At 41.3% G+C, this 26,556-nt stretch overlaps 1 protein-coding gene across 2 annotated transcripts in view; it reads left to right on the top strand.

The window, feature by feature from the left end:
• MAP2K5 (mitogen-activated protein kinase kinase 5) overlaps nucleotides 1-26,556 on the top strand; it is a 263,379-nt gene that overhangs the window by 204,849 nt on the left and 31,974 nt on the right. The window contains exons 20-22 of one of the 2 annotated variants that reach the window (XM_015560453.1): nucleotides 17,104-17,165; nucleotides 20,498-20,543; nucleotides 21,251-21,593. In XM_015560453.1, coding sequence (XP_015415939.1) covers nucleotides 17,104-17,165; nucleotides 20,498-20,543; nucleotides 21,251-21,307 — 165 coding nt within the window. In that variant the 3' untranslated portion in view covers nucleotides 21,308-21,593. Of the gene's footprint in view, nucleotides 1-17,103; nucleotides 17,166-20,497; nucleotides 20,544-21,250; nucleotides 21,594-26,556 lie in introns of those variants that run through there. The other variant, XM_015560452.1, reaches the window with a different exon arrangement.

The raw sequence follows: 26,556 nt of genomic DNA, 5'->3' as shown, positions 1-26,556 counted from the left end.
ATGTTAGCCCAAGTGGAACAGACCATGGTCAGGACAGCCTCCAAGCCTAGAGAGAACTGGACTTCTCGGCAAGGTACCCAGGCCAACTGCAAGCTGAGTCTGTGAGTCAGCGTAGGAAGGCAGAAGAACAGTCCCAGATCCTGGGCCAAACCAACGTTAGCTCTCTACACTCTCCCGTGTTTGGGCTCCCAGTTTGGCTGGCAAAAAAAGGCTGGCCACATTGTTGGTATGGAAGGTAGAAATACAGCAATGATACCTGAGACACCAAATCCCAGGCTGGCTGGAACCAGCTAGTGGGGGCCATCAGTGGATTGAAGTGGTGAGAATTATAACGACTAAAGTGGGGACTGACCGCTTGACCTGCCCCCAGTGGTCCATAGCCTTGGAAAAGATATGGACACGGAAACGAATAATTTCATTGTAGGGTGCATACTATACAACCCTGAGACAGGAGGGTTAACAAATCCCTGATTTATATTCATTTTACTAGTAAAAAGCGAATTCATATAAGTCATGTTTTATACCGATCAGAAGTATCTTCTCATGCAAGTGACAATTTCCTAGTAAGAACTAACTGATTTGTAAAATACCAAAATCGTTCCGAAATATAAGCACAAACTTTTAATGGTCAGCAGTGGCCTATAATTGGGCCAGACATACAGACAAATAGCACGCTTGATTGTTGAAGATGTTAGCTGAATAATGCATGGTTATACTGATTGTTCTTCCCTGATGCAGATAGAAAGTAAGTAGGGTTTGGTCTTGGGAATGGCATGGCAGAGCACTCTGTGTGGAACATCTGGCAGGTCTGATGGAGAGTTTAACTCTTGTTCTACTGTAAGGAAGATGAACACAGAACAAGGCTTTGAAAAAGGACAATGGTGTACACAAAGTATGGAGACTAAATGGACAACTGGCCAAAAAGCCAAGGGTCCAGGTGGTAGAAAACAGAAGTAATCAGTAACAGGAAAATTAGGGAAATTCAGATATGTGGAAACAATATTCTACCCTAAAACAAATGGGACAAAGAAGAAATCACAAGGGAAATTGGAAAATACTTTGAGATGAGCAAAAATGAAAGCACAGTATACCAAGAATTATGGGATGCAGCAAAAACAGTACTCAGAGGGAAATTTTTAGCTGTAAATTCTTGTAAATTAAAAAAGAAGAAAGATCGTAAATCAATAACTTCTACCTTAAACTAGGAAAAGAACAAACTATACTCAAAGCAAGCAGAAGGAAGGAAATAATAAAATTAGAATGGAAATAAATTAGAGACTAGAAAAACAACAGAGAAAATCAATAAAACCAAACGGTGTTTCTTTTGAAAAAATTAACAAACCTTTAGCTAGACTGACAAAAAAAAAGGGGGGTTGGGACTTAAATGGCTAAAATCAGGAATAAAACAGGTATCTTACTACCAACCATACAGAAATAAAAAGGATTATAAGGGAATTCTGTGAACAGTTGTATCCCAACAAATTGGATAGCCTAAATGAAATGGACAAATTCCTAGACAAATGCAAACTACCAACATTGACTCAAGAAGAAATATAAAGTCTGCAGAGACTTATAACAAGTAAATATTTTCTTAAACGTCCCATAAAGGAAAGCTCAGGACCATATGACTTCACAGGTGAATTCTACCAAATGTATAAAGAAAATGTAACATCAATCTCGAATATTTCCAAAAAATAAAGAGGAGAAAACACTTGGTAACTTGTTCTATGAAGCCAGTACCAAAGCCAAACAGAGACTTTAAAAGAAAACAAAACTATGGACCAATTTCAATATAGATGCAAAAATCCTCAAGAAAATGCCAGTAAAACCAAATCTAGCAGTACATATAAGAATTTTACATATGACCAAGTAGAATTTACCCCACAAACACTAATTGATCTGTTATTTGGGAATTAATGTAATACACTATCCTATATAATAATCCTATATAATAAAAGGCTAATATGCAAATAGACCAAACAGGGGAACAACCGAACAACCAGTCGCTATTATGTATACACTAGTAATTTAAAATGAAATATCCAAAAGTGAAATTAAGTTACAATAGCATTAATAAATATAAAATTTAGGAATGCTTTTAACAAAAGAAGTGGAAAACTTGTACACTGAAAATTACAAAACATCATAGAAATTAAAGACAAATTATTTAAAAGATATCCCACATTCATATAGTGGAAGACTTAATATTGTTAAGATGGCAGTACTCCCCAACTTGATGTACAGATTTGATGCAATCCCTGTCGGAATCCCAGTGGGCTTTTTTACAGAAATGGGTGAGCTGATCCTAAAATTAATATGAAAATGCAAATGATTTAGAGTAGTCAAAACAATCTTAGGGTGGGGGGAGAACAAAGTTGGAAGATTTAAATTTCCTGATTTCAGAACTCACTACAAATTACAGTAATCGAGATTGTGTGGTACTGGCATAAGAATTATGAGTCCACAAATTAACCCATCTATCCATTGTCAGTTTTTCAATGAGGATGCAAGACAATTCAATGGTAAAAGAATAGTCTTTTCAACAAATGATACTAGACAATTGAATATCTATTAGTACATGCCAAAGTATGAATTTGTACCCAACATCATATACAAAATTAACTCAAAATGGATCAAAGACCTAAATACAAGGGCTAAAACTATGAAACCCTTGAAAGGAAACGTAGATGTAAATCTTTGTGACCTTACACTAGGTAACAGTTTATTAGATATGACACCATCAAGATGATGAAATCACTGTGACATTGCCAGGATTGTGGGCCATGGACAGGCAGAGCCATGGCAAGTCATAATTCTAAAAAGTGGGCCTTTGTGCGCAGTGTGGGAGGCGGGGGGAAATGCTGGCTTTCCCTGTAAGGTCTGTAGCTGGGAAAAGGGATTGACAGACATACCACAGTAGGGATGTGGGGAGGAGAACGGAAGGGAGGTGGCCAGCTGAGTGATAGGCAAGAAGAGGAGGAAGGTGGTGGGGGTGTTGTCCTTGGCTCCTCAGTGATGAGGAGTAAAGTGGGTTTGTTCGAGGTGCGAACAGACTCTTGGCCAAAAACATATTTAATAGCCCATCGTTACAAAATTCCATTTATAAAAGCCTGTGCCTTCTGTAAGTTCTTATGACTCTTTTCATAAATGTAATGAAGACAATAGAGAACCGTCACTCTTTACTTCTCTGCCTGGCCGGCACACACATCACTACAGCGGTACTAAAAAGAGTCATTATGCATGGGGACAGTCATCCACCCCACCCAACACCTGACCTCACGGGGGCCCCACATGGACTCTTCACTTAGACATGGGTCCTCTGACGTTTTCTAGAAAAGCCAGCAAACATGCCCTGTGCTGGAAGGAAGCAGCGTCCGATGCCAGCCCCCACCTGGCAGCCGGGCGGAGAAGAGGTTGGAGGCTAATCACACAGACACTTCCACATACGTCAGGCAAACTGAGAGGCAGCCAACATCTCTGCTCTAGAAGGGGGTGACAAGAAGAAGGGGGTGAGAAAACTGAGGCATGGGAAAGGGAGAAGAAACGGGAGGGAAGGGTCTGCATGTGACCACATTACTAAAAAAGCTTCTACGCTTTTCTCTCTGCCTTGTTTCTCCTACAACCCCAACCTCCATGAATTATCTTTTTAAACATACAGATCTCAACTTATTAAACCTTCCAGAGATCCCCCTGCATATAAAGTAATATCTAAACTTAGCACAGCATTTGAGACTCTCACCCATATATATATTTTTTTCAGCCTCCCTTGGGGTCAGTCTTCAAAGCTGCCACACATTCACACTGTAGTTGTGCCCCTCCCCCTGCTTGGAATGACCTTCTTCCCTTTTTCACTTTGTGAACGCCTAAGTATCCTCCAACGCCCAGCTCCGATGCATCTCCTCATCGACGCTGTCTGTTACCTTCCAACCTCTTCCATCTACCACATTCCCACCCAGTGCTAGGCAGAATTCACTGTAACATTGTTTACAAAGCTTTATTTTTTTTTTAAATATATTTTTCTTGATTTCAGAGAGGAAGGGAGAGGGAGAGAGAAACATTAATGATTGGCTGCCTCCTGCACGCCCCCTGCTGGGGATCAGGCCCACAACCCGGGCATGTGCCCTGGACTGGAATAGAACCTGGGACCCTTCAGTCCGCAGGCTGATGCTCTATCCACTGAGCCAAACCAGCCAGGGCTACAAAGCTTTATTATAATTTTTAATCTACTGAATCAAATTTAGTTCATGAGTTGTCAGTCAGTGAACATTTGGGCTGTTTCCACTGCTTGGCTATATGAATAATGTTGGTGCACAAGTTTTTATATGGACATATATTTTTAATTCTCTTGGCTATGTACCTAGGAGTAGAATTGCTAGGCCATATGAAAATTCTACGTTTAACTCTGGTAAACTCCCAAACTGTATTTCACAGCAACTGTTCCGTGTTACATTCCCACCAGCAGTTTATGAGAGTTCAAATTTCTTCACATTCTCGTCAACACTTATTATTTTCTGTTTGATTCTAGTCAACTTAATAGATGTGAAGTAGCTTCTCATGATTTTAATTTGCATTTCCCTTGATTAATGATGTTGAACATATTTTTATTGACCATTTTGAAGATATTTCTTCTTGGAGAAATATGTATTCAGATCTGTCCATCTTTAAATTGTGTTATTTGTCTTTTCATTATTGAGCTGTAAAAGTTCTTTTCTATATTCAGGATACTAGACTAAGTTTCTTTTCTCCCATTTTATTGATTTTCTATTCACTTTTTTTATGGTGTCCTTTGTCATACAAAAATTTTTGATATATTTTGGGGGTTTTAAAGCCCCAAATTTATTCTGGCTACTGGTTTGATCAGAGGGTGGCAGGCTTAGATCTCCACCTTATCTGCACCCCACCCCTGGTACCCACATAAAAGCCCTTAGAGTTCCATAGATTATAGTTTGAAAGCCACTGATTATAGCCCAAATAATCATTCTGTCGATGTATTCATCCCAGAGCTAGGTATTGGGGATAGGGAATGAATAAGTTGCAGTTACTGCTACTAAAGAGTTTCTGCTCTAGTCAGGGCTGCAGACCAGTAAACAGGCATATCTACTAGATCACTTTAAACTGAACTGCAGGGTAGTATAGGTGGTATGAGACTTGGTGGCTTGAGGTCTCTCAGAGGAGCACGGTGACTGTCATTTTACCCACTCACATAAATGAGTATTTATGGTAAGGTATTTAATGATGTTTGCAGCTATATAAATTCTGTAATGAAATTATGGGCAAGGTACTTGGGAAACACAGAGAAGAGAGCTGACAATGGAGGAAATGATATTGTACCAGAAGGCTCTACAGAGAAGGGGAGCCCGAAGGGCCAGTAGGAGTTAACCTCAGAGACACTCAAAGCCCCTGCAGGAATTTACTATGGCTGCAATGCTTGGCAAAATATTAATTGATGGGGTAAGGGCCACATTTCAAAGGAACTTTACACACTGTGCCTGAGGCATATCTGGGGGTGGGAGGGCCTGAAAGTTTTAAGCAGAGGATAACAGAATCAGAGTTGAGTTTTAGAAAAATCACTCTGACAGGATTATGGAAGATGAATTATTGGGAAGGACAGTTAGGAAGCCATAGATCTGATCAGAACTTATGAGGGCTTTAATTAGGACAGCTTTAACATGTCTGAAAGGTATTTGAGAATTAGAATAAGCTGGATTTGGTGAGAAATTGTATGAAGAGGAGGGTGAGACAGGGTATCACAGTCAGGCCCTCACTGAGATGGGGCACATACACACACTTCATAGGAAGATGATTATCATTCTATTCATAGGAGAACACCAAGTACATCATTTAAAACTATATTAGCCCTAGCCAGTTTGGTTCAGTACATAGAGTGTTGGTCTGCAGACTGAAGGGTCCTGGGTTCGATTCTAGTCAAGGGCACATGCCCAGATTGCAGGCTCAATCCCCAGTAGGGCACTTGCAGGAGGCAATCAATGATTCTCATCATTGATGTTTCTATTTCTCTCTCCCACTCCCTTCCTCTCAATAAAACAATAAAAACTTTGCAGGAGGCAGCCAATCAGTGATTCTCTCTCGTCATTGATATTTCTCTCTCTCTCTCTCCCTCTTCCTTTCTCTCTGAAATAAATAAAAATATATTAAATTTTTTTAATAAAAGAAATAATAATAAACTATATTAATACATGTTTCAAAGCCAGTTATAAGAAATTTGTCAACTAGACTCTTAAGTTCCTGAGCTTTTCATTTCTGTTTCCCTAGTGCTGCATGTAATATACAGTTAAATGAAACCTATGTGCAGTTGTAAGAACTTACTACTCCTTTTTTCAAGACCCCCAGAAAAACAAATCCAAAAAGTAGTAGAATATGACGAGGAGGTACTTAGCTAGTATATGTGGTCCTTTATCAAAATTCAGAAGTCTAGCTCTAGCTTTTATGGTTTACAAAATGTTTCCCCATGGTTTCCTTATGTCATGTTGCTTTCCCACACACTCCATTTTACAGATGAGGAAACTGAGTGACAGTAGGGCTCTCTCTACTATACTATAATTGACCTTGATGGCAGCAGAAAGTGACAGCTGAACATTTTGGCATCAAAGGGAGAGATTATTTAAAAAGCTATAAAAGAAGACAACATAGAAAGCATTGCAGACATGCCCTGAGGGCAACACAGTTCAGTTTCACTGTCTGTCAGAATGACTCCATATCTTTAAGAAAAAATTGAGTTCCATTCTGCATATTCAGTTTAAGTTAGCAGGGAGGAGCTTCACTTCTTTTAGGAAAATTTATATATACAAAAGATCAGGCTCTTGAAGCACTGTTATCTTAAAAAATTAATTCATGCAGAATCACTCTTCCTGGCCAGGTTAACAGAGGGCTGGTTAACTGAGAAACTACTGGGCTGTGAACATAGCAGGTGCTCTCTAAGGTGGGACGTGGGGGCATGAGAGTGGTTGCCTAATAACACCTCCCTGGGATTCACAAGGTAGTATTAACCTACTCGAGGGAGTAATATCCATCCATTTTTTGCCTGAGGGACCTGGCCGTAATTCTGGCCTCTGAAGTTAAAAAATGAAAGAAACACCACCACCACCACCACCACCCCCCCCTGTCCCCTCCCCCCGTCTCTCCTGTTCCCAGCAGCCTAAGAATATCCTGTTTCTTTCACGACACATAACTGCAGGTTGTAAAGTGAGACAAAACTTGCTGGCCTGAGCTCTCCAAAGACCAGAGCTTCTGACCACTGTGACTAGTGCTCTAACCACTCACACAAACAGGTATTGATGATATGGGATTTCATGATGTTTGCAACTTGTATGAGTTAATGACTGAGGCATTAGAAACTTGGTAAGTTAATCCAAGTGGATACACAATAGTCTTGTCCTCCAGTGATATTAACTAGACCTGTGTCTCATAGTGTTGGGAATATATAATAGGGAGCCTGAAAGCCGATATTCCTCTTTTATGTAAGGCAACCTTTAGAAATCTAATACCTCCTTTGAAAAGTCCAGTATGTTTAAATTAATGTAATTTGGTTGGTTTGAAGATTGAAAATAGGTTAGCATTAAGGCCATGATTTCTTTAGTAATTACTTTTTCTATTGGTAATAACTGTTTCTTTAGAAATGACATTAACATTCTACCAAAACACAGCAGTAATCCAAAAGTTAATGTTCTGTTCATTTATAATTATATTTAATTCATATTTATGAGTTGTTGGGAGGGAGGAGAAAGAAAGGAAATGAGTTTTAAAAATGTAACAGAAGAAACAAGTTAAAAGCAAAATGTTTCCTGAGTCTGGAGGATATATCAAGTCACTTAAAATGGGAAAATTTAATTTTTTAAATACACAGTTATCAGATTTCATTAGGTACTATTGAAAAAATCTATATATTATTTCTGAGTGTGAGTGAGTTCAGTGGATAGATTTCCTCCATTTTTTCTTTTTTTACTAAGCAAAATATTAGCGTAAACATCCCTATGATTTTTATTTCAGTAAGGCAGTTAGATTTAGGTTTTGGTTTTCTTAAACCAGGAAAAATTCTGCATCTTTAAACAATCACTGAACAAGTAGCTTTGTGTTGTTTTCTCTGAATTGTCCGTGAAGCCTGATGTATTATTAATGCATTAATTTTGTGTTGGTGGAGGCCTGTGAATAGCATTCTGTGAATGGGCAGTTGCCTAGTGGGGCCAGTTTTGGCTGCTGTCATTGAACATGTGTTGCTCTATTGTGAAGTCTTATCCAGCCGTAGGACGATGCTCATTGAATCCACCATGATGGGACCTACACACCCTGAGCCCAAGCTGGATGCCAGGGTCAGTTACCCAGCAGCTCAGGCTGGGGCACTGCTCTGCCTCACTGCCTCACTGCCTAGTCGCTGTAATCATTTTGCCTACCGTTAATTTTCCCTAAACCAGAGAAAACCCATCTGTGAGCAGTGCGGATGTTCTCAAAAGAGATTCCAAACGGGTGGGCTGGGTGTTGCCTTCATTCCAGAGTGGGGGCAGCATTCCAGGGAGTAAGTTCCTTCCTTCCTCCTGGAAATGGAAGCGTCTGGGCCCACGAGATCCCTGATGTTCTGAGGTCCAGAGTAGCAGATGGCATTATGATTTTCCAAATCCTGATGAACATTCTAACTGAACTTGTTCATTTCACACTATGTAGTTCTATTTTTTTTTCCACTTCCTCTCCCTCCCTCCCCCCCTCGCCCTCTCTTTGTTCCTCTCACACTGACTAATTTTAAACTGATGCCGTTTCTCCTTTAGCCAGTTTGACATTCCCTTCTCTCTGTGTTCATTGTATGGAACCAGGTAAGGCACAGTTTCGCATATAATTCTCAGCCTTTGAGTCCTGCTGACATAGCCTTTGAATTTGTCTATAAAAATGTATAAGCAAATGCCACCAGCACTCCTGTAGCCACTGGAAGTTCTGTTTTCCCCTTATTCGTAGCTTGAAGTGCAGGTGGTGAATGGCAGTAATTATTTTAACTAACCGTCTAGTGAACATTCAGGGGGACATACAGTGGCATGTGGACTTGGGCTATCATTGAGTCTCAGAGCCTGACTTGATAGTGTTATGGCTTGTTGCTTTTTCAGGCTACAGACCTGCCAGGTGCTTGCCCTTGAACAGTGCATGGATGTAGTTCAGATGTTTCAATGTTGACCCCTTGCTTATGAAAAGAGGAATAATTCCTCTTATTTAGGAATCTGTTAAGGGTTATTTTTCTCTCATAAATGTTCCTCTTTTTTTTAATAGAGTGTATGATCTACTTTTAAGATTGCTTTTAATCAGCACTTCTACCCATAGTACCATGGTGAAATACCAGTGTGTATATTAACAATATAATTTAGGCGCTGTATCAAACATGTAGCTGGACTTCTCCTGAGGAAAAAAAAAATTGACCTTACCAGTGTATGAAATTCAAACACTGTATAGGGACAAGGTAAAACCACAGGTAGGAATTGCTGAATAATTACCTTTAGTCCAGCCTGAGCAGGAGGCTTCCCACGAGGGTGAGCTCATTTAATGGTTCCTAAAACTCAATCTCGTGGATGTCAGTGGTCATGCTTGATTATTTGCAGCAGTGTTTTATGAAAAAGCAATAGAAATGCATTGGGAGGCTACAGAGAGGGGACAATAGCAGGTTTTACTTTGGTAAATGAAATCCCTTCGGTGTGAGACAAGCATGTTTTCCGCTGCTCTGCCTCCACCAGCGGAAAGGGAGAGCATGTACAAGTGAGTGGGTGTGTGTACTGTTCACGTAGGCACCTCTAAATAATGCTGTGGACTAAAGCTTACGACCACAGAGACCTAAAATAAATAGAGAAAAATAGATGTGCACTGGCTTTAGCAAGGAAACAGTTTTGCAAATATGGTTTAAAAGATTACTGCATTTCCCAGTTCTCTACCTAATGTATATAATTGATTTCAGAAAGGAAGGGAGAGGGAGAGAGAGATAGAAACATCAATAATGAGAGAATCATTGATTGGCTGCCTCCTGCATAACAGGGGATCGAGCCCGCAACCTGGGCATATGCCCCAATCAGGAATCGAACCACAACCTCATGGTTCACAGGTCGATGCTCAACAACTGAGCCACACCAGCCGGGCATACCTCTACTTATTTTCAAGGAATTTTATAAAACACCAAGAACTTTGCCATATGGCCTAAGTAAATATAAATATTTTAAATGACAAAAAATTGGTAGACTAACTGAAGGCTTAGTTTTGACATTAATGACAAAGTTGGTTTCTCCTCTCTTATCCCAATACTGAGGAACTTCTAAAACAAATTTAGGAAAAAATGAAAATGGGAAAAATCTTTATAATCTCCAATTTCAATTACCTAGAGACAGATTACTTAAACCTGTTCATTTAAATGTGTTTTTTATCAGCCATCTGGTTGCAATGTTCACTTAGCTAACAGCTGGTTCTCCCTTGATTTAGGGGTTTTGGGTAAGATAAGGTGGGTAGTTCTCTACCTACCTATTTTCAAGGAATTTTATAAAATTGGCAGAAACTCAGGCCGTTTGCCCCTGGTTCCAGATCCATCTGAGACAAGTTAAATGAGCTGCTACTGTCAGCTCGGACCCACTGGACAGAACGTCACACCAAAATGCCCACACATGTAATTTGTCACATCTGGCAACCCAGAGCAGGGGGCGACCCACTGTGGAAATTGAATCATCTTTCACTTTCTCTGCTCAGGACTTGATGTGGAAAGGGATGAGTGAAGGGGGGGCTTTCTGGTCTCCAGCTGAGGAGGGTCAGAGGCTTTCTTCTCTGATGGCATCTACCTGCAAGCCCTCCTAAATGTAAAGCCTCATTCCCAGCCCAGCACTGTTCCCTATAACATCCCACCGATGAGGTCAGTTCCGTCTGCATTGTGAAATCAAACATACACATAATTTCAGAATACTGACTGTCCCCTCAAACAGTGGCCACATTTTTAAGTAAGTGTTTTTAACAAGCATTGACTACATTTTTATAAATCTAATGCGTAATTATGGCTTACTCCTATCTTAAACTAGGCTCTCTCATTGCACTTTGGACAGATAGGTTTTTGGTTTGTGGATTAGCTTTTGTAGATATCTTTAAAGGTGAGGGTCCAGATTATTTTGGGGTTTTGGTTTTTGTGTCTACTTTTTATTTTTTCAAATACCAGTAAGCTAGGTTTCCTCCCCAGTGGAGAGCAGATTTGTCCTGTGGACTCTGCCAGTTGTCTAAGACATTTAAGGTAGTAAACAGTGGAAAATCCAAAACCAGTCTGGGATCTGACAAAGCAAAATGCTATTCTGCCTGACCTGAAGCCACTGGAACCACAAATGACCTTTGACCCTGACAATGTGGATAGAAGTGAAGTCATCTAGGGGAGCTGTTCGATTAGTTTGAACCCCAGTGTATATGACCAGGAATTGCTGGGCCAGGCTAAAAAAACAAAACAACAAAAAAAACAAACCCAAAAAACATTACACTTGAATTAAAAGGTTTATTTTTTAAGTGGTAGAGCATAATTCTCAACACTGGTCAGGCTCCAAGTGATTCTGTGATGAACCTGTTGGTTTGATGGTTTGAGACCATGAAGTCTAGAAATAGGCTATTTTTAAAAGTTAGAAGGCTTGCCATATTTTATTTAACTTGTCAGGCTGGTTTAATGTAACCACAGCAGAACTGTCCTTAGAATTCACCAGTGTTGCCAACAGCTGTGAGTTTTGAGACATTGCCCTTCTATCATCGTGTTTTACTGCTAATAAGTATAAAAACTTAATTTGAAGGAATGTCTGTTTTGCACAAAGAGAAGGGAACAGGACACAGATTAAGATGGTCAAGGTCCCTTCACCCCCAGGTGCTGTCTGGAGTAAGGAAGGAAGAAAACAGGAGAGCAAAGAGGTGTGTCACAGCCTTTCAAACACTTACACTTTGTTTCCCACCACTCTCCTCTCGGAACTCAGGTACCTCCCAGCCAAACTGCATCGAAACCTCGGTTCTCCCAGCACAGCCTGAGTGCCCATCCGTGGTGGTCATTTCCTCCATCTTGCAGAGCTATTTTTAGGGGAATGCATCTTATCCTCCAAACAGTTCACAGATTGAGGATATGTGTTCATTATCAATCCTCCCTCAGTGCCAGGCCCAGTGCCTTTGACATAGCAGGTAGTCAAGGAAGTTGTTGAATGAATGAAGCAGTAAGTTAAGTAATGAGTGACTGTATAATGACACATTTTTATACAGTTTTCTGTCTGTGCCCTATCTGTGTCTGACTTGACCACTACATCATCGTCAAGTTCCATTGTCACCTACAATTATGAATTAAAAGCAAAAATTAAATTCTCAGGTTTGGTGTGTTTTTTTAAAGTAAAGGTCCCTTAACTTTCTTCCAGTTGACTATGCCAAGCTTCTTCCTTATATGTGGGCCTCATTAGAGCTTTTAAAACTAGCTCCTTACCTTTTTCCTTTTAAACTCTCTGTTTTGACGTCATTTCAGATTCACATGCAGTTGTAAGAAGTAATACAGAGAAATCCTGTGTACCCTTCACCCAGTTTTTTCCAATGTTAACAGTTCATAAGTATAATATCACAACCAGGAAATATTGATTGATTTCTACCTGTGTGTGAGTGTGTGAGTGTGTGTGTGGTGTGTGTGTGTACATTAATGATACAGATTCTTTCAAAGCCAATAATCATCATAGCTTCAAAAAACTTTGCCTTTAAAATAGTTCTCTCTCATTTAAGTAAGTCATTTCGAAAGCATTTTTCTTATTTATGTTTTCTGTATTTGGAGTATTCAGTGTGCCTGCCTGTTTTCAAGGTCATAAGGTGTACTTATGAGCACACTTACTCTGCAAGTGAACTAGTAGCACTGTGGTTGAAATTGTACTGCCTTTTCCCACCTCCCCTCCCCCACCACTTTGAGTAAACAGGTATATACACACACACACACACAGATTTTCTGCTGCTTGCCTTTTTTATGCCCGAGTACCTTGCTGACAAGTGCTAATAACAAAATACCAGAGAGAGTCCAGTTGAAGTTAGCATACATTAAACATTCTGAACTTGTCCTTTTGCTCATAGATTGTGCATAATTAATAATTAAACAGTTTCAGTTGTAATGGGTTGACCTTCCTGAACTGTTCATTATTCACAAGGCAAAGGCATCACTCAAACTTTTTTCCCATTGTCCTTCGCTGCTCTCTGCATGCCGCCTGCTTGTGTTCCTGTTGTTTAGCAAAAGGGGCTGACCAGGTAGTTACTGGGGCCTCAGAGACTTGGAGACGGTTCTCCTGATGGCCAGGATTGCTTACTGAAGTGGTTCGTAACAGCTGTTTGTATGTTACAGTTGCTGCTCCATGTCAAGATCCAGCTCGTGTCCCTTTAGCAGGACTCTGCAGTGGATTTGGGACTAGAGCTCAGGTTAAGGCTTTTGGTTAAGGTCGTGTCCGCTGTTTTGCTCCATACCTCCATGCTTAGATGCTAAATGAATAGCAGCCCCAAAAAAGCCCTTAAGGTGAAGTATGGCACCCAGGGTCTTAAAATGAGTGACTTTTATTAACAATTTGGAGTCCGTTTCAGCCAGCCCTGAGTTATTAGTGTAACTGCTTCTCCAATTTGTGCTTATATTTTTGAAATATGTCCTTCATCTGGCCTGAACCCGTATTTCACAGCGGGCAGTTCTGATAAGGAGCAGCCACCAGCTTACTAGCTCCTCCCAGCCTGTGGCACGGTTCTCGGTCTCCCCCAGCCCTGGGTGCCTGGGTGCTTTCCCTCCTTGGGAGCCTCTGTGAGGCTGCAGCCGCTTTCCCATGAGCCTCCCTACCTCCTTCAGACAGATGTGAATTACATAACAAAAGGGGCAGCTTCTTGGAGGTGTTTATCTCCTGATCTAAACTAACTTCTCATTTCACTTGCTTAAAAATGAGAAAAGTATCCTTTACAGTCCTCCAGCGGTGTGTGCTGGGGGCCAACCCCAGTGGTCCAGGGGTTCCCAAAGGTGTGGATGGACTCGGCAAAGAATGTCTTACACAGAGACAGCTCAAAGTTACACTGTTCTTGTGAGTTACACTTGTTTTTGTCCTTGTTCTTGCTACACTTCCCTCAGCCCATTAGCTCCCCAGATAAGATCTAGGGAGTATTACAAGGTCAAGCCTAATTATGCTAAGAGGACTGTGCCCTCTAAGCTGGGAATTGTTTGTGACTTTGCCCACAGGTCAGTCCGAGGCTTAACCAACCCTATATCGGCTCCCCACAAGTGTGCATGCTGTGAGCTCTTTATTTTCTTCCTTGGGGAGCGTTAACAGCTCGCATGCTTCTGTGGCGTGGGGGGCCCTCAGAGGACCCCTCTGCCCTGTGTTTCTGCCCTGACCACCATCACCTTATGTGTCTGTCTTCTGTATCTCAGAAAATTCTCCTTTGCGGTATGCAAGAGACATGGATTTTAAAATGAAAATAAATATCTGGCATTATGCATGTGGGATTAGAATCCCCCCCTGTATCTTTAATGAGTGATTCTTTCCAGGCACCAGTGAGATGAGACTCCACCCTTGGTGGGTCTGCAAAGTCTACGTGGGCTGGCATTTTCACAAGTAAAATATATTATTCATGGTACCACCCAGTGTTCCTTAGTTTTATGTTATGAGGAACTTAACAGGCTACAATATCAGGTCTTAAATAAAATTAACTATCCATGCAAAGATGTCACATCTCATTTTGTTCCTCATCCATGTTAAAATGACATCTTCATCAAGTTGCCTAGTTTATAAATCATTAATTTACTCTTGGTATCATACTTTGAAACGAGGCCCACATTAGCATCATGTTTTATATACCAAGATCTTTTTAGAAAACCAGCCCAGAATTTTAACCATCTTGGTAAATGTTCAGCCACATTAAGACAGTGGGCTTTTATTTTCCTAAATATTGCATTTTAAAGCAGCTGTTACTCAGACACTTCCAGTACCACAGCCTCCAAAAATATTTCTGGAACGAATGACTTAGAGAACTAACAACCTGATCAGAGTCCATAATTTTTGTACCTCAGACTTTGAACTATCTTTGCACTAACAGTTCTTGAGACAGTAAAACGTCATTTCTTGAACTGGGCCTTGTAGAACCTTGCAGGCTTGGTGATATATGTGGCTTTCCTAAAACAGGCTGGGCTGAAATTGATATCATGGTTTATTTTTGCTCTTCAAACCGATGGGACTTCTGTGACCATTTTATAGTACCTTTATCGAAGACTTGTCATCTCGCAGCCTGCCTTGTTTCTTTTGAGCAGACGATTTCATCAGCCCCCCATTTTTCATGTCCTCTCTGTGTAATGCCAGCACGTAATCCTTTGAACTTGGCAAGATTTTATTTCACTCCCATTTTCCTTTGTTTTCCTTTCCTCTTGGAAGCCTTTCTCTACTGATGAGAATTTTAAGTTTACAATGACTCGCCTTCCCCTCCTCTGAGTGAATAGAGCACATTCAAAGGGGACAGACAGGCAAAAGCTAAGAAACATTTTGTTCACATTCCTTTTCCTTTAACCTCTTTGGGATTTTTGATTTTTGATTTTTGGCTGCTTTGACCCCCTCAGTTCCTTTTGATTCAATTGTATCTTCCAGTAGTTTCCAATTGTTTGAATTGGAAACAAAGCCTTAATAAGAGTTCTAGTTAATTTTCTGTCTTGTAATTACCAATCTCATTTTTCTGATAATTGGCCACAGCAATTATATGTATATTTACTAATCACAGAGGGGGCTGTGTGATTGTATCTATCTGCCGCCATTGATAATGACACACATATTGCCGAGGTGCTTTTATCATCTTCTCTTTTCCACTACATCAAAGCCATTTCCTCTCGTTCTCAGTAATGAATACATGCATGCATTTGACACAGTTGTGTGCTAGAGAAATTGTTTGGCTCCCACCAAATGCTGCATGCTCTGAGTTTCTTGCCTGCAGCGCTAGAAGGTTGTATGTAATGATATATTGCTCATCCAAATGGCCAAAGCACTCCAAAGCACAGTGAGATTAAAATAAGTCATTCCTTTGTTAATTTAAATAGGTGCATGTATCATACTTTGCAGGGCACTTTGTGTAGGGATGTCAGGGAGGAAAGAAAGCCGCCGAAAGGTATTTTTAATAGCAAATGAGAATAGATGAGAATGGAGTCATTTGCAGCTGCCTACTTTATGTGGTTCTCTTGTTCCAACTGTAGGTCTAATGAGATGACTGTTAAAGTACTCTGCAGTGTAATTTCATTACATCCTGAGCCGTTACACTATAAACACAGTGGCGCTCTCTGTCATTCTTGGAAAAACTCCTAAATTCTTAAAGCCTTCCTTTGCGAGTGGTAATGGGGTTTGCTCCCTGTGTTAAGCCGTGGTTGTCACGCATTTGTTGCTGTGTAGTTATCTGCTCCTTAGAGTGACACCACCGTGGTCCACCCCAGTTCAGTGTGGTGGTCAAGGTGGGAATTTTTCTTTATGCCTTTAATTCACTGGCTTTCTCATCTGATGAGTTGGCTTAGGCTGGCAAATAGGCTGAAATTATTTTTCAGGAAAGCTTTTCCTACAGAAGCCTTTCTAGTAAAGTTTAAAAAAAAAAATCTGGCCCAAATGATTGTGTTAGGGGCAAGCAGTTAAGAGCAGTTGAATATACAAATGAATGTAAATGAAAAGGAAAGTGTAAATAAGTAGCAAATCCAGTAAAAGAAACAAAGGTCAACACAAGAATAATTTCACAGCTCTTTGTTAATTACAAGACCATTTGTGTTACTTAAATAATCATTAATTTCTCATTTACACTTCCGTACCTTCTTGCCTACCCTGTGGCTATCATTGTCCTTTTTTCACCTCCCCTCCCTCTTTGTGCTCCTGTTTCTCACCGTTTTAAATGTGTGTGGCTTTAAATTTGGCATTTTACATAAGCAAGTGAAAGGGGGTAGGGCAAGCTTTTTAATTGGATGAGGCCTTGTTTTCCTTTCCACGGGTGGGGAATCCTTGTTATATACTCATCTTTATACTCATCTGTTCCTTTGGTGGGGGAGGAAGGGTATAAAGAAAGGAAAGGAATTATTGTGACTTTTGGTGACTTGTTTTTCCTCCATCCCAGGATTCGCCTGTCCTTCCGGTTGGAGAGTTCTCCGAGCCATTTGTACATTTCATCACTCAGTGGTGAGCCTGTTTGCAAACATGCCATGCCCTCAATGTAAATGATACATGCCATTAACTCGGAGGCTCCGTGAGACCTTATGGCTTCTCCCTGTTTCATTTTAGAGATGGGAGGGACTTCAGGGCCTTGGGCAGATGGGGCGGCAAAGCTGAAGAAATTGTTTAAATTATGTAAACGTTATTTACACAAAGGGTTGTAAATGTATTTCAGAGGCTTTTTCTGTTTTAACAAACTGCTGAGATTCAGGCTACTTCTTTGAGCCCAGATACTATTGCTAGCCACTTTTTTTTTTTTAAGAAATACACAGTTTTATAACCCCTATTGAACAGACATATGAAGCTTATTTTTATTAATGTAACCTCAAGTTACCCATAAAACTGTCTGTCACTTAGTGGAAGCAGCATAGTTTATGAATTCATTGGATTTCCAGTAAATAACCTTTATCTTTGGTTATATTTTAAACACAATACTGGTGCCCGTTTCAATGAATTTTGATGCTTGAAAGACTGAAAACATGGTTCTATCAGGTCCACTTTCAGCGTCAAGGAACTAAGAAGAACCACAGAATGTAGATCAAAGGGGTCCTCGGGGTCTCCAGGCAGCCCCTTGCCCACCCTGTCATTTTACACCCGAGGAAACAGGCATTTTTCAGCTTCTGCCTTTTCCTCCCAGGAGAATGTTTTCCTTTATTAGCCCCTCACATCATCCACCTCTCCCTGACCCGTTCGGCAGCACTTACGTGGCCTTGGAAGACCCAGCTGTCCACTGCCTCCTGGTGCCCTCTTCCTGCCCCCAGCATGGAGAGGAGGAAATTGGGAGCAGAGGAACGACCACCCCAAAACAGGAGACAGAGCCAGCTAGAGCCTGGTCTGGACATGCTGGAGCTCCTTCACAACTACCCTCACTTCTCCTCCCCTCACCCCGCTCCTTACTCCATCAGCCCTTCAGCGTGGTGTCCACTGGTGGACAATGAGCCCTCCACTCCTGCGGTGCCTCGGAACGTGCGATCGGGAGGCCTCGCTAAACTGAAATGGTTGCACTGTCCCCATCCCTTCCCCCCATGATCCATCTGGTGATTACGCTAAAGTGAAACCAAGAAATATTCCTTAATATAAATGTCAAGCTTTATCACCTTTTTGACTAAGTGTAATATGTTACCTCTTAATAAAAATGTCTCATACAGTTGATATTTCACAGAAAAAAAAAATGTAGAGAAGATATTCCCCCTCCCCTTATTTTTACAATTTTATTAACACTGTTTCTATTTATTTTAAATACTTACATAATAATCCGTCGCTTTTAAAAACTGTTTTCACTCTGCAAGCAATTTTTTCCAAAGCATGCCATCTTGAAAAAGGATACATGTTGGTTAATATTAGAGCTATTAGTCAGAAATATTTTTAGTCTTTCTTAATTTCCTTCTCATGGAATTCCTAGAAACACTCAGAAGCACATATGGGAATGCCCCATTTTGAAATGCAGAAATTGGAAAACAACCCGTGCGATTCCGAAACAGCCTGGAGCGCCTGGTTTGGGCATCACTGTCTCCGGAAACGGGTTTCCTTGGATTTGTGACGGGATGACCATGCTTATCTCTAGCTCACTGTGTGGGCTGAGACCAACCTGGGGGTGGGGCCAGCTCTGCAGACAGGGAAAAAAGCAGATACTATTTTTGCCTTCCCTCCCGTCCCAAAAATTAATCAGCTGCTATGTAAAAGTTTTATGGAGACAGAGGGAGGGATAACCTGTGCAGAAATCTCCACACATGTCACGCTGAAACCGAAATGATAATGGGCAATAGCCTTGTTTTCCCAGGAGATACAGCTACTTTGGAATGTCAGATTAGGGCTGTTCCCAACTCCACTGGAGAGACAGCTTGAATTACTTGCTAATGGATGCAGTGTTTGAGAGGTGCATATGGTTATTTATAGGGGAGGCAAATGTCCTTGATGCCATTAATGGCTCATAACTACGGTTCTTGTTTACCAAATGATCATTAAATCTCTCTACTTAAAAAAAATACTGTCAGCAATTGCAGAGATTGTATGAAGGTTAGAGGTTGCCTTATATAAAGAAAAACCATCTGTGTGATTTTCCCGTAGAAGCAGTAATCTGTCTTCATGACTTCAGCCCACAGACACTCTGAGTTTTGTATAAATACAGTTGTCTCGTGCTGGTGCTTTATCATGTAGCTGAGTACACACTACAGCTACTAATTGTACCTATTGCACTAAGACAAGAAATATTTTACATGAGGAATGTGATTCTTTAAGCAGCTTAATCAAACTTAACTTTTTCTACAGCTGTTTAATGAATTGGCAACTTGATTGTAGCCAAAATAAATGAAAGTTGAGATAATGTAATATTAACCCATTTATAATTTTGTAGCATTATCTAGATTCCTGACCTCTTTTATTTATTATTTGGAGTAACAATGATGACATGAGATATTTTCTCATTTGAGCTGATAGTCATGTTTCTTTTATTATCTTATCCCAATTACCAAAAAGTATATTGTTCCCTAAATTTAAGTTTGAAATAAATTGACAACTGAATCAGGAAGAAAATATTGCTTTTTTTCACATTAGTTTCAAAAGTAGAATTAAGATAAATTTAAATTCATTCTTTACCTGTTTTGCAAGAGTAATTTTAAAAATTTGTGTGTGTGTGTGTGTGTGTGTTTCTGATTCTTGAGAACCCCCAAAATCTGATTAATGAAAGGCCAAAGTAAAGGAAAAGGAATACACAGGCATTGCTCGGAGATATTGCAGGTTCGGTTCCAAACCACGGTAATGAAGCAAATATCACAATAAAGCAAGTCGTAATCTTTGCTAGTGGAGGGTCTTGCCTTCAATTTATAAAAAATGCAACATCTGCCCTGACCGGTTTGGCTCAGTGGATAGAGCGTCGGCCTGCGGACTGAAAGGTCCCAGGTTGAACCTGGGACCCTTCAGTCCGCAGGCCGACGCTCTATCCACTGAGCCAAACCGGTCCTGGCGAAAGGTCCCAGGTTTGATTCCAGTCAAGGGCATGTACCTTGGTTGCAGGCACATCCCCAGTGGAGGGTGTGCAGGAGGCAGCTGATTGATGTTTCTCTCTCATCAATGTTTCTGACTCTCTATCTCTCTCCCTTCCTCTCTGTAAAAAATCTATAAAATATATTTTTTAAAAAATGCAACATCTGTGAAAGCACATTAAACGAGATGTGTCTGTACCTTGGCCAAGAATTGAACATGATAACACCCCAGATCCAGGGGAAATAGTCAGTAGTGGGAATTATAGCACAAATTTACAAGTGATATAAATAATAGGCGTTTTGTTTTTCTTCTTACAGCATGCGAAAACAGCCAAAAGAAAGGCCAGCGCCTGAGGAATTGATGGTAAGTAAATTCTTTCACTTACATTAGACTTCTCCATTTATATAACTGCTTAACATTCTGTTAAAAGGACCAGAGTGGAATTTGAAATATTCACAGGCTCTGGAGAGGCAACCGTTTATACTTAATTTGAGTAGGTGTGTTTGAAGCTCCGATCCTCAGCTAGTACTTTTTACTTTTTAAAAGCCCACCACCATTTTGAAACTCAGTGCAGAGCTCTTTTCCTTTGCCTTCCACTCAAGGGTCATAAATTAATCTAGGCTCCGCCTCATCCTCATTTGCTGTGCCAGCCTCTCAGAACTCACAGGATTGGTCTCAGAGAAGACAGCGTATTGAGTTTTTAGTGCAACCCTACAGGAAATTTTGAATGTGGCCTAGAGTCCTCTTGGATTGATGTAGAATGAAATTAGATTGGCTGCAAAAGATCAAGTTAATGTGAACCTTTGGTCTTTCCTCAGAAGGACAACCCCAAGGCTGCTGGTGCTGTGTTCTCAGCTCCGAGACCGCTTTCTTTGATTGCAAATGACAGTTTTTAGTCAAGCAGGGAGAGGAACAGAGACACTCCCTAACAATTCCCAATTGGTCATTTATTTAGTGCAGATTGTTGAGTTGACAGTGCACAAGCTGTTTAAGTAACGTTAGAATTGAGCATTAGTAAGTAATAATTATAGCCTCTTTCTAATGCTTTGCGTACCATTCCCCGTCTTCAGATTGTTGCTGTCAGAGCAAATTTTCTTTCGCCACTTTCAACAATATGCAGTTTATAGATACTGGGACAGAGGTTTTCATCCTGTGTATTTCGTCCTAATAAACACTCTAAGCGCATAAACTTCTGTGTAATACAGGTTTCATCCCCAAACAAAATTACTGTCCTGTCCCCTTTGCATCGTGACTGCTTTCCAGGGAGGTAGCTTTCTCCTTCCCGTTACCCCTGAAGCAACATTTCATTTCTCAGGGTAGTTTCAAGTTAAAGAAAGTTCACCCTAAAACCTCTATGACTTGTAGCTATGCAGGTTTCATGTCTAGAATAAACTGGTCTTGGTGGGGTGGGGTGTCTCTTCGACGGTTGGGAAATTCTTGCAGTTAGTCACATTTAAGAAATCTTGGAGCAGGTTCTAGATATGGAGCCCATTTACCTTGTACATTATTATGCTATAGCTGGATAGGATAGGGTGGCCAATAGGGTTTCATAAAACAGATATGTTTGTAAATGCATGTTTCAGTGCTGCAATGAGTTGGCCACTTATAAATAAAACATCTGCAGCCCTAGCTGGTTTGGCTCACTGGATGGAGCATTGGCCTGGGGACTCAAGGGTCCCAGGTTCGATTCTGGTCAAGGGCATGTACCTTGGTTGCGGGCACATCCCCAGTAGGGGGTGTGCAGGAGGCAGCTGATCGATGTTTCTCTCTCATCAATGTTTCTAACTCTCTATCCCTCTCCCTTCCTCTCTGTAAAAAATCAATAATATATATATATATTTTTAAAATTTCTTAAAAAAAGAAAACATCTGCAGATGGTACATAGAGACATATGTGTTGGTAAGGAACACCACTCCAGGGTGTCATGTCATAAAGATAAAGTAAAGGTGGGTATGTTCAGTGTGTGTGTGTGTGTGTGTGTGTGTGTAGAGACACAAGGGATACATATTTCAATATATCTCTTTACAACTATACATCCTGGTGTGTGCTGTCCCACATTTCTTATTAATAAATATCAATAAATCAGTAAAACACAATGAAAAATTTAGTCACAGGAAGCACTATCCTATACTTAATTTAACATTATTTCTAGTGCTGCTCACAGTTTGATTTAAATGAATGGATTCCCTCAGGTATAGCAATAGTGAAGCTCCCCTGGCTTAGAAAGGGCTCAGTGAGGAGGCAGAAAACGAGTGTGTGTCAGGCTCCTGTGGTCCAGGGGATTGGGCCCTGCCTGCCTTTGGCCAAAATGTTGGGCTCATAGGGGATGGGAAAAAAAGTGGATGGTTCCTGGAACCTGAGTCACATCCTGGGGACCCAGTCTTAAAGAACCAGTTTCTTTATTCCTTCTAGCATATTAATGGCTTTAATTTTTCCTTTTCTCTCTCTGCCTGCAACCTATTTGATGATGCTCCCATCTGGAGCTGAGAGCCTCCTCTGGAATGCATGAACTGTAGAGCCCATTTGTCACTGTAGTTGGGGGCCTGCCTTTCACAAAAAGAGCAGTTTATTTCCCAAGCGCAGTCACTCCAGGCAGCAGGATGCCAACGTGGTCTGCACAGCTTGGGCCACATCAGCTGTGAGGCTGCAGGATTGTCAAGGTTTCCCTATGGGCCTGCATTTTCCAAATCAAAGGAAGAAAATCAGATGGTTTGGGTGAAAACACTGAGAGCTACAGATTCAACATCAGGGAGCTTCTAAATGACCTCTGGGGTGGCCCTGGCCACCCGTGGATGTAGCAAGTCCCAGCCTAAGTAAAGCTGCAGGGAGGTGTGGGCCTGTGCATAGTGGGTACTTAAGCAATTTTGGTCACTTACTGGGTGGGATCACCTTATATCCAGAATACCCAAGAAGTAAAGTCATCATCTTTGCAATTTTTAAAAAAAGTTTTATTGATTGATTAATGGATTTATTTTTTTTTAGAGAGGGAGGAGGTGGGGGAAGAGAGAGAAGGGAAACATCAACTTGCTGTTCCACCCATCCATGCATTCATTGGTTGATTCTTATATGTGCCCTGATAAAGGATCAAACCCACAACCTTAGTGTATCAGTACGATGCTCTAACCAACTGAGCTAGCCAACCAGGGTATCTTTGCAATTTTTGACCATGTCAGCCTTAAAGATGAAGTATACAACTCAAGTTTAGACTCTTGAGGCTATTAAAATTTCAGTGTTAGAACTAATTTAGTTGTTTAGCTGTTTAATTCTTTCTACACTCTGTGGTCGTTCCAAAGATAGTTTTTATGTTCTAAATGGAAATACTTGAACACTGGACCAAGAAATTTCCTCAACATTTTGGGTAGGCCGGGGTCTATGTGAACTGGTGCACTTTTCTGGCAGTAGCCATAGCTACATAAAGAACTTACTGAAAAGTTCCACATTAGGATCCACATCATCTGGAGAGCTCTCAGGACCAGTTAAACAATTGAATTCAGCAGATATGTATAGACCCTTACATGCAAAGTCCTGTGCCAGACTCAGCAGAAGATACCAAAGTAAACCACATGCATACAGTCTTGCAGGAGATGCGGAAATATACAAATGACTAGAGTAAAGTAACTGCCAGGAAGGACTCGGTGTTGTGGGGATCCATCTTGGGAAATGGGGAAAAGCTACATGGAGAAGGTAGCATTTGAAAGGGCCTTTGGAGGATGGATTAAACTTTAATAGAGAGTTTCAAGGGGACATTCCAGGCAAAGCATGCCTGTGTAGAGGCCCCAGACCTTTTCAGTGCAATGCAAAACCTCTGCTGCCTGCTGGACCAGAAATCCCTTCGGCATTGGCCTCGTGGAGTCCCACACCCACAAACGTGGAGCTCAGATGGGCCACATATTCACCCCCAGCTGTGCAGTCTGCTCAGAAATTCCATTTCTTACAGAAGGAACCCTAGTGTCCAGGCCTGAAACTGACACAGAAGCAGCGCACCCACCCACACATGCCTTGAGAGAGAAACATCGATCAGCTGCCTCCTGCACACCCCGTACTGGGGATGTGCCTGCAACCAAGGTACATACCCTTGACTGGAATCGAACCCGGGACCCCTCAGTCCGTAGGCCAATGCTCTATCCACTGAGCCACACCGGTCAGGTCTGAGTGAGTGCTCTTGAGTGGACTCCCATTCAATATGGGGACTCACCTTTAGACCCAACAAAGGAAAGCAGCTGCAGGCAGCCAAGAACATCGAGCACGCCGACAACCAGACAGGACCCCACATGCCCTCCTTCTGCTCCCGCGAAACCGATGCCAGCATGAAGGAGCACACGTTTAAATCACCCTGAAGTGTGTCGCAGGAAAGACCTCTGTCTGTGCTGCCCCAGCTCTGTGACCTGGCCCTGCAGACTTAGAGAAAAGTTCCCAGGCTGCAGCAACTCTGGAGGTGCAGACAGAATGTTCCACAGGCCTCAGACCAGCAAGCAGGGATGTCACGGCTCATGTAAAGGAAAAAACAGAAAATAGCTTCTGCTGGTCAGAGAGGATGGGTGAGGCTGCAACAAGAAAGGGGAGGACAATGATGCAGATTGTCCCAGAATGTCAGTAATCAGTCTGAGAAAGCAAAAAATTAAAAATCAGACCCTCAAACTCAGGGACAGAGACAGCCTAGATGGGAACACTGAGATGGAGAGGTCCGAGTCTGGTTTGCTATTCAAAGTATATGTTTAAATATTTTTTAATAAAAGGGATTTGATGAGAAACATTATGCTATAGGCAAGAGAACCCCTTCTGCAGAATTAATCTTCCTTTAGGGTCAGGCTGTGACTTAGCAGGGAAGGCCTCCACACTTCGCTTCCTTTAGCGACTCCTAGTTCCCTCCCCACTGAGTGTCTTCATCTGCAAAATGAAGGGGAGGACTAGACCAGCAGTCCCTGACCTAGGGTCTGGGACTTCAGGACGTCTGTGAGAGCCCCTGAAATGACCTCTCAAATCAGGCATGCATATGGGGATTTGCTGCCTTTTTTTTTTTTTTCTGAAAAGGGTTTCATGGTTGTCATCAGTTTTTCAAAGGGGACCATGACCCTGAATGATTGTTAAACTCCCTCACTACTTTCCCATTCTATTAGTTAGAGCTTTGTGGCCAGGACCAGAACAGCAGCTCTGAAGAGAGGCATTCACTGGGAGGGTAGTTGCTTGGTGTGGGGGAGGGAAAGAAAGATCTCTGTGGGACTGGGCAGGGCCTCCCACCAGCTGTCAGGAGGTCCTTTCACCTTCCAGCCCATCCTGACTATGGGTCCTGGCTTAGCAGGGAGGGGGTGGGCCGTGGACACCTCTGCAGTTACAGTTTGGGTGCAGAGTCCTATAGATCCTTCTATGCATTTAAAGTATTTCCAGAAGCTTTCCGTGTCTAAGCTCTATTTAATGGAATCTATGCATAGTAAGTAATCAGGTCAGAAGCAGCAGCACCCGGTTTGAGATCAATCGCTGGCTAATACTTTATCTAGGCCACTTTATTATCTCATGCTGATCCGATTCCCATTCTCCTCCGCCTTTGTAGCATGCACTTCGGCTGTGGTAAGAGTACGTATCACATACATATTAAAAACATATACCCATTCTATCTGTATGTAAATGCGTGAGGCACAGCTGGATATTGCAGAGGAGTTTGATTTACTAATAGTTATTATCTGTTCTAGCTGTTCAGTGGCAGAGAGAATTTCAGAGAAACAAGCTGGTGCAGAAATTGTCTTTATGCTATTACTATACTGCTTTAGTAATTGTTTAAAAACACGGGTTTTCTCCTTAGGTTCCAATAATGCCTGTTTTTTTGTGCATTTCCATGTACATTCCGGAGCAGGGTGTCCTCGTTTAGCATTTCCTCAAGTTTGGTTTTCAGGCTCCTAAGACGAAACATAGAGAGCAGTTTGCAATTGAAATTTGACGTTTTGCTTAGAAAGCAAGTAAATAGTGTGACTTCAAGTACATGACGCAGGTGTGGGTCTTAGGAAAGAGGTGTCAGTTATAATCAAAATAGTACTTTCAGATATTTCCCTTCTAAACCCCCGCAGCTGCAAATGTGAAGGCATCTCATTTCTCAGAGAAGGCTTCATGTGTAAGAGGTGGTATTGTTTGGGGCGAATAAACACCAAAACTCCTCCAGAAAAATCTGTTTAAACATTTAATTACTTGCAAAGAGATGTTAACTTGCTTAACTCCTCTAAATTAAATTGTCACTGGTAGCTTTTCTGCTTATCCAAACCTGATTGTAATTACATTTTCAGATAGTTTGATTGGTTGTTCTCTCAGTTAATCAAAGCATGTGATAAATTAGGCACCTATGTGGTCTCTCTTAAAGTTTGGAGAAATCAGCCCTGGCCAATGTGCG

This window comes from Myotis davidii, unplaced genomic scaffold (assembly GCF_000327345.1).
Source record: "Myotis davidii unplaced genomic scaffold, ASM32734v1 scaffold673, whole genome shotgun sequence".
NCBI classification, from domain to species: domain Eukaryota; kingdom Metazoa; phylum Chordata; class Mammalia; order Chiroptera; family Vespertilionidae; genus Myotis; species Myotis davidii.
This window is presented reverse-complemented; position numbering and strand designations above follow the sequence as displayed.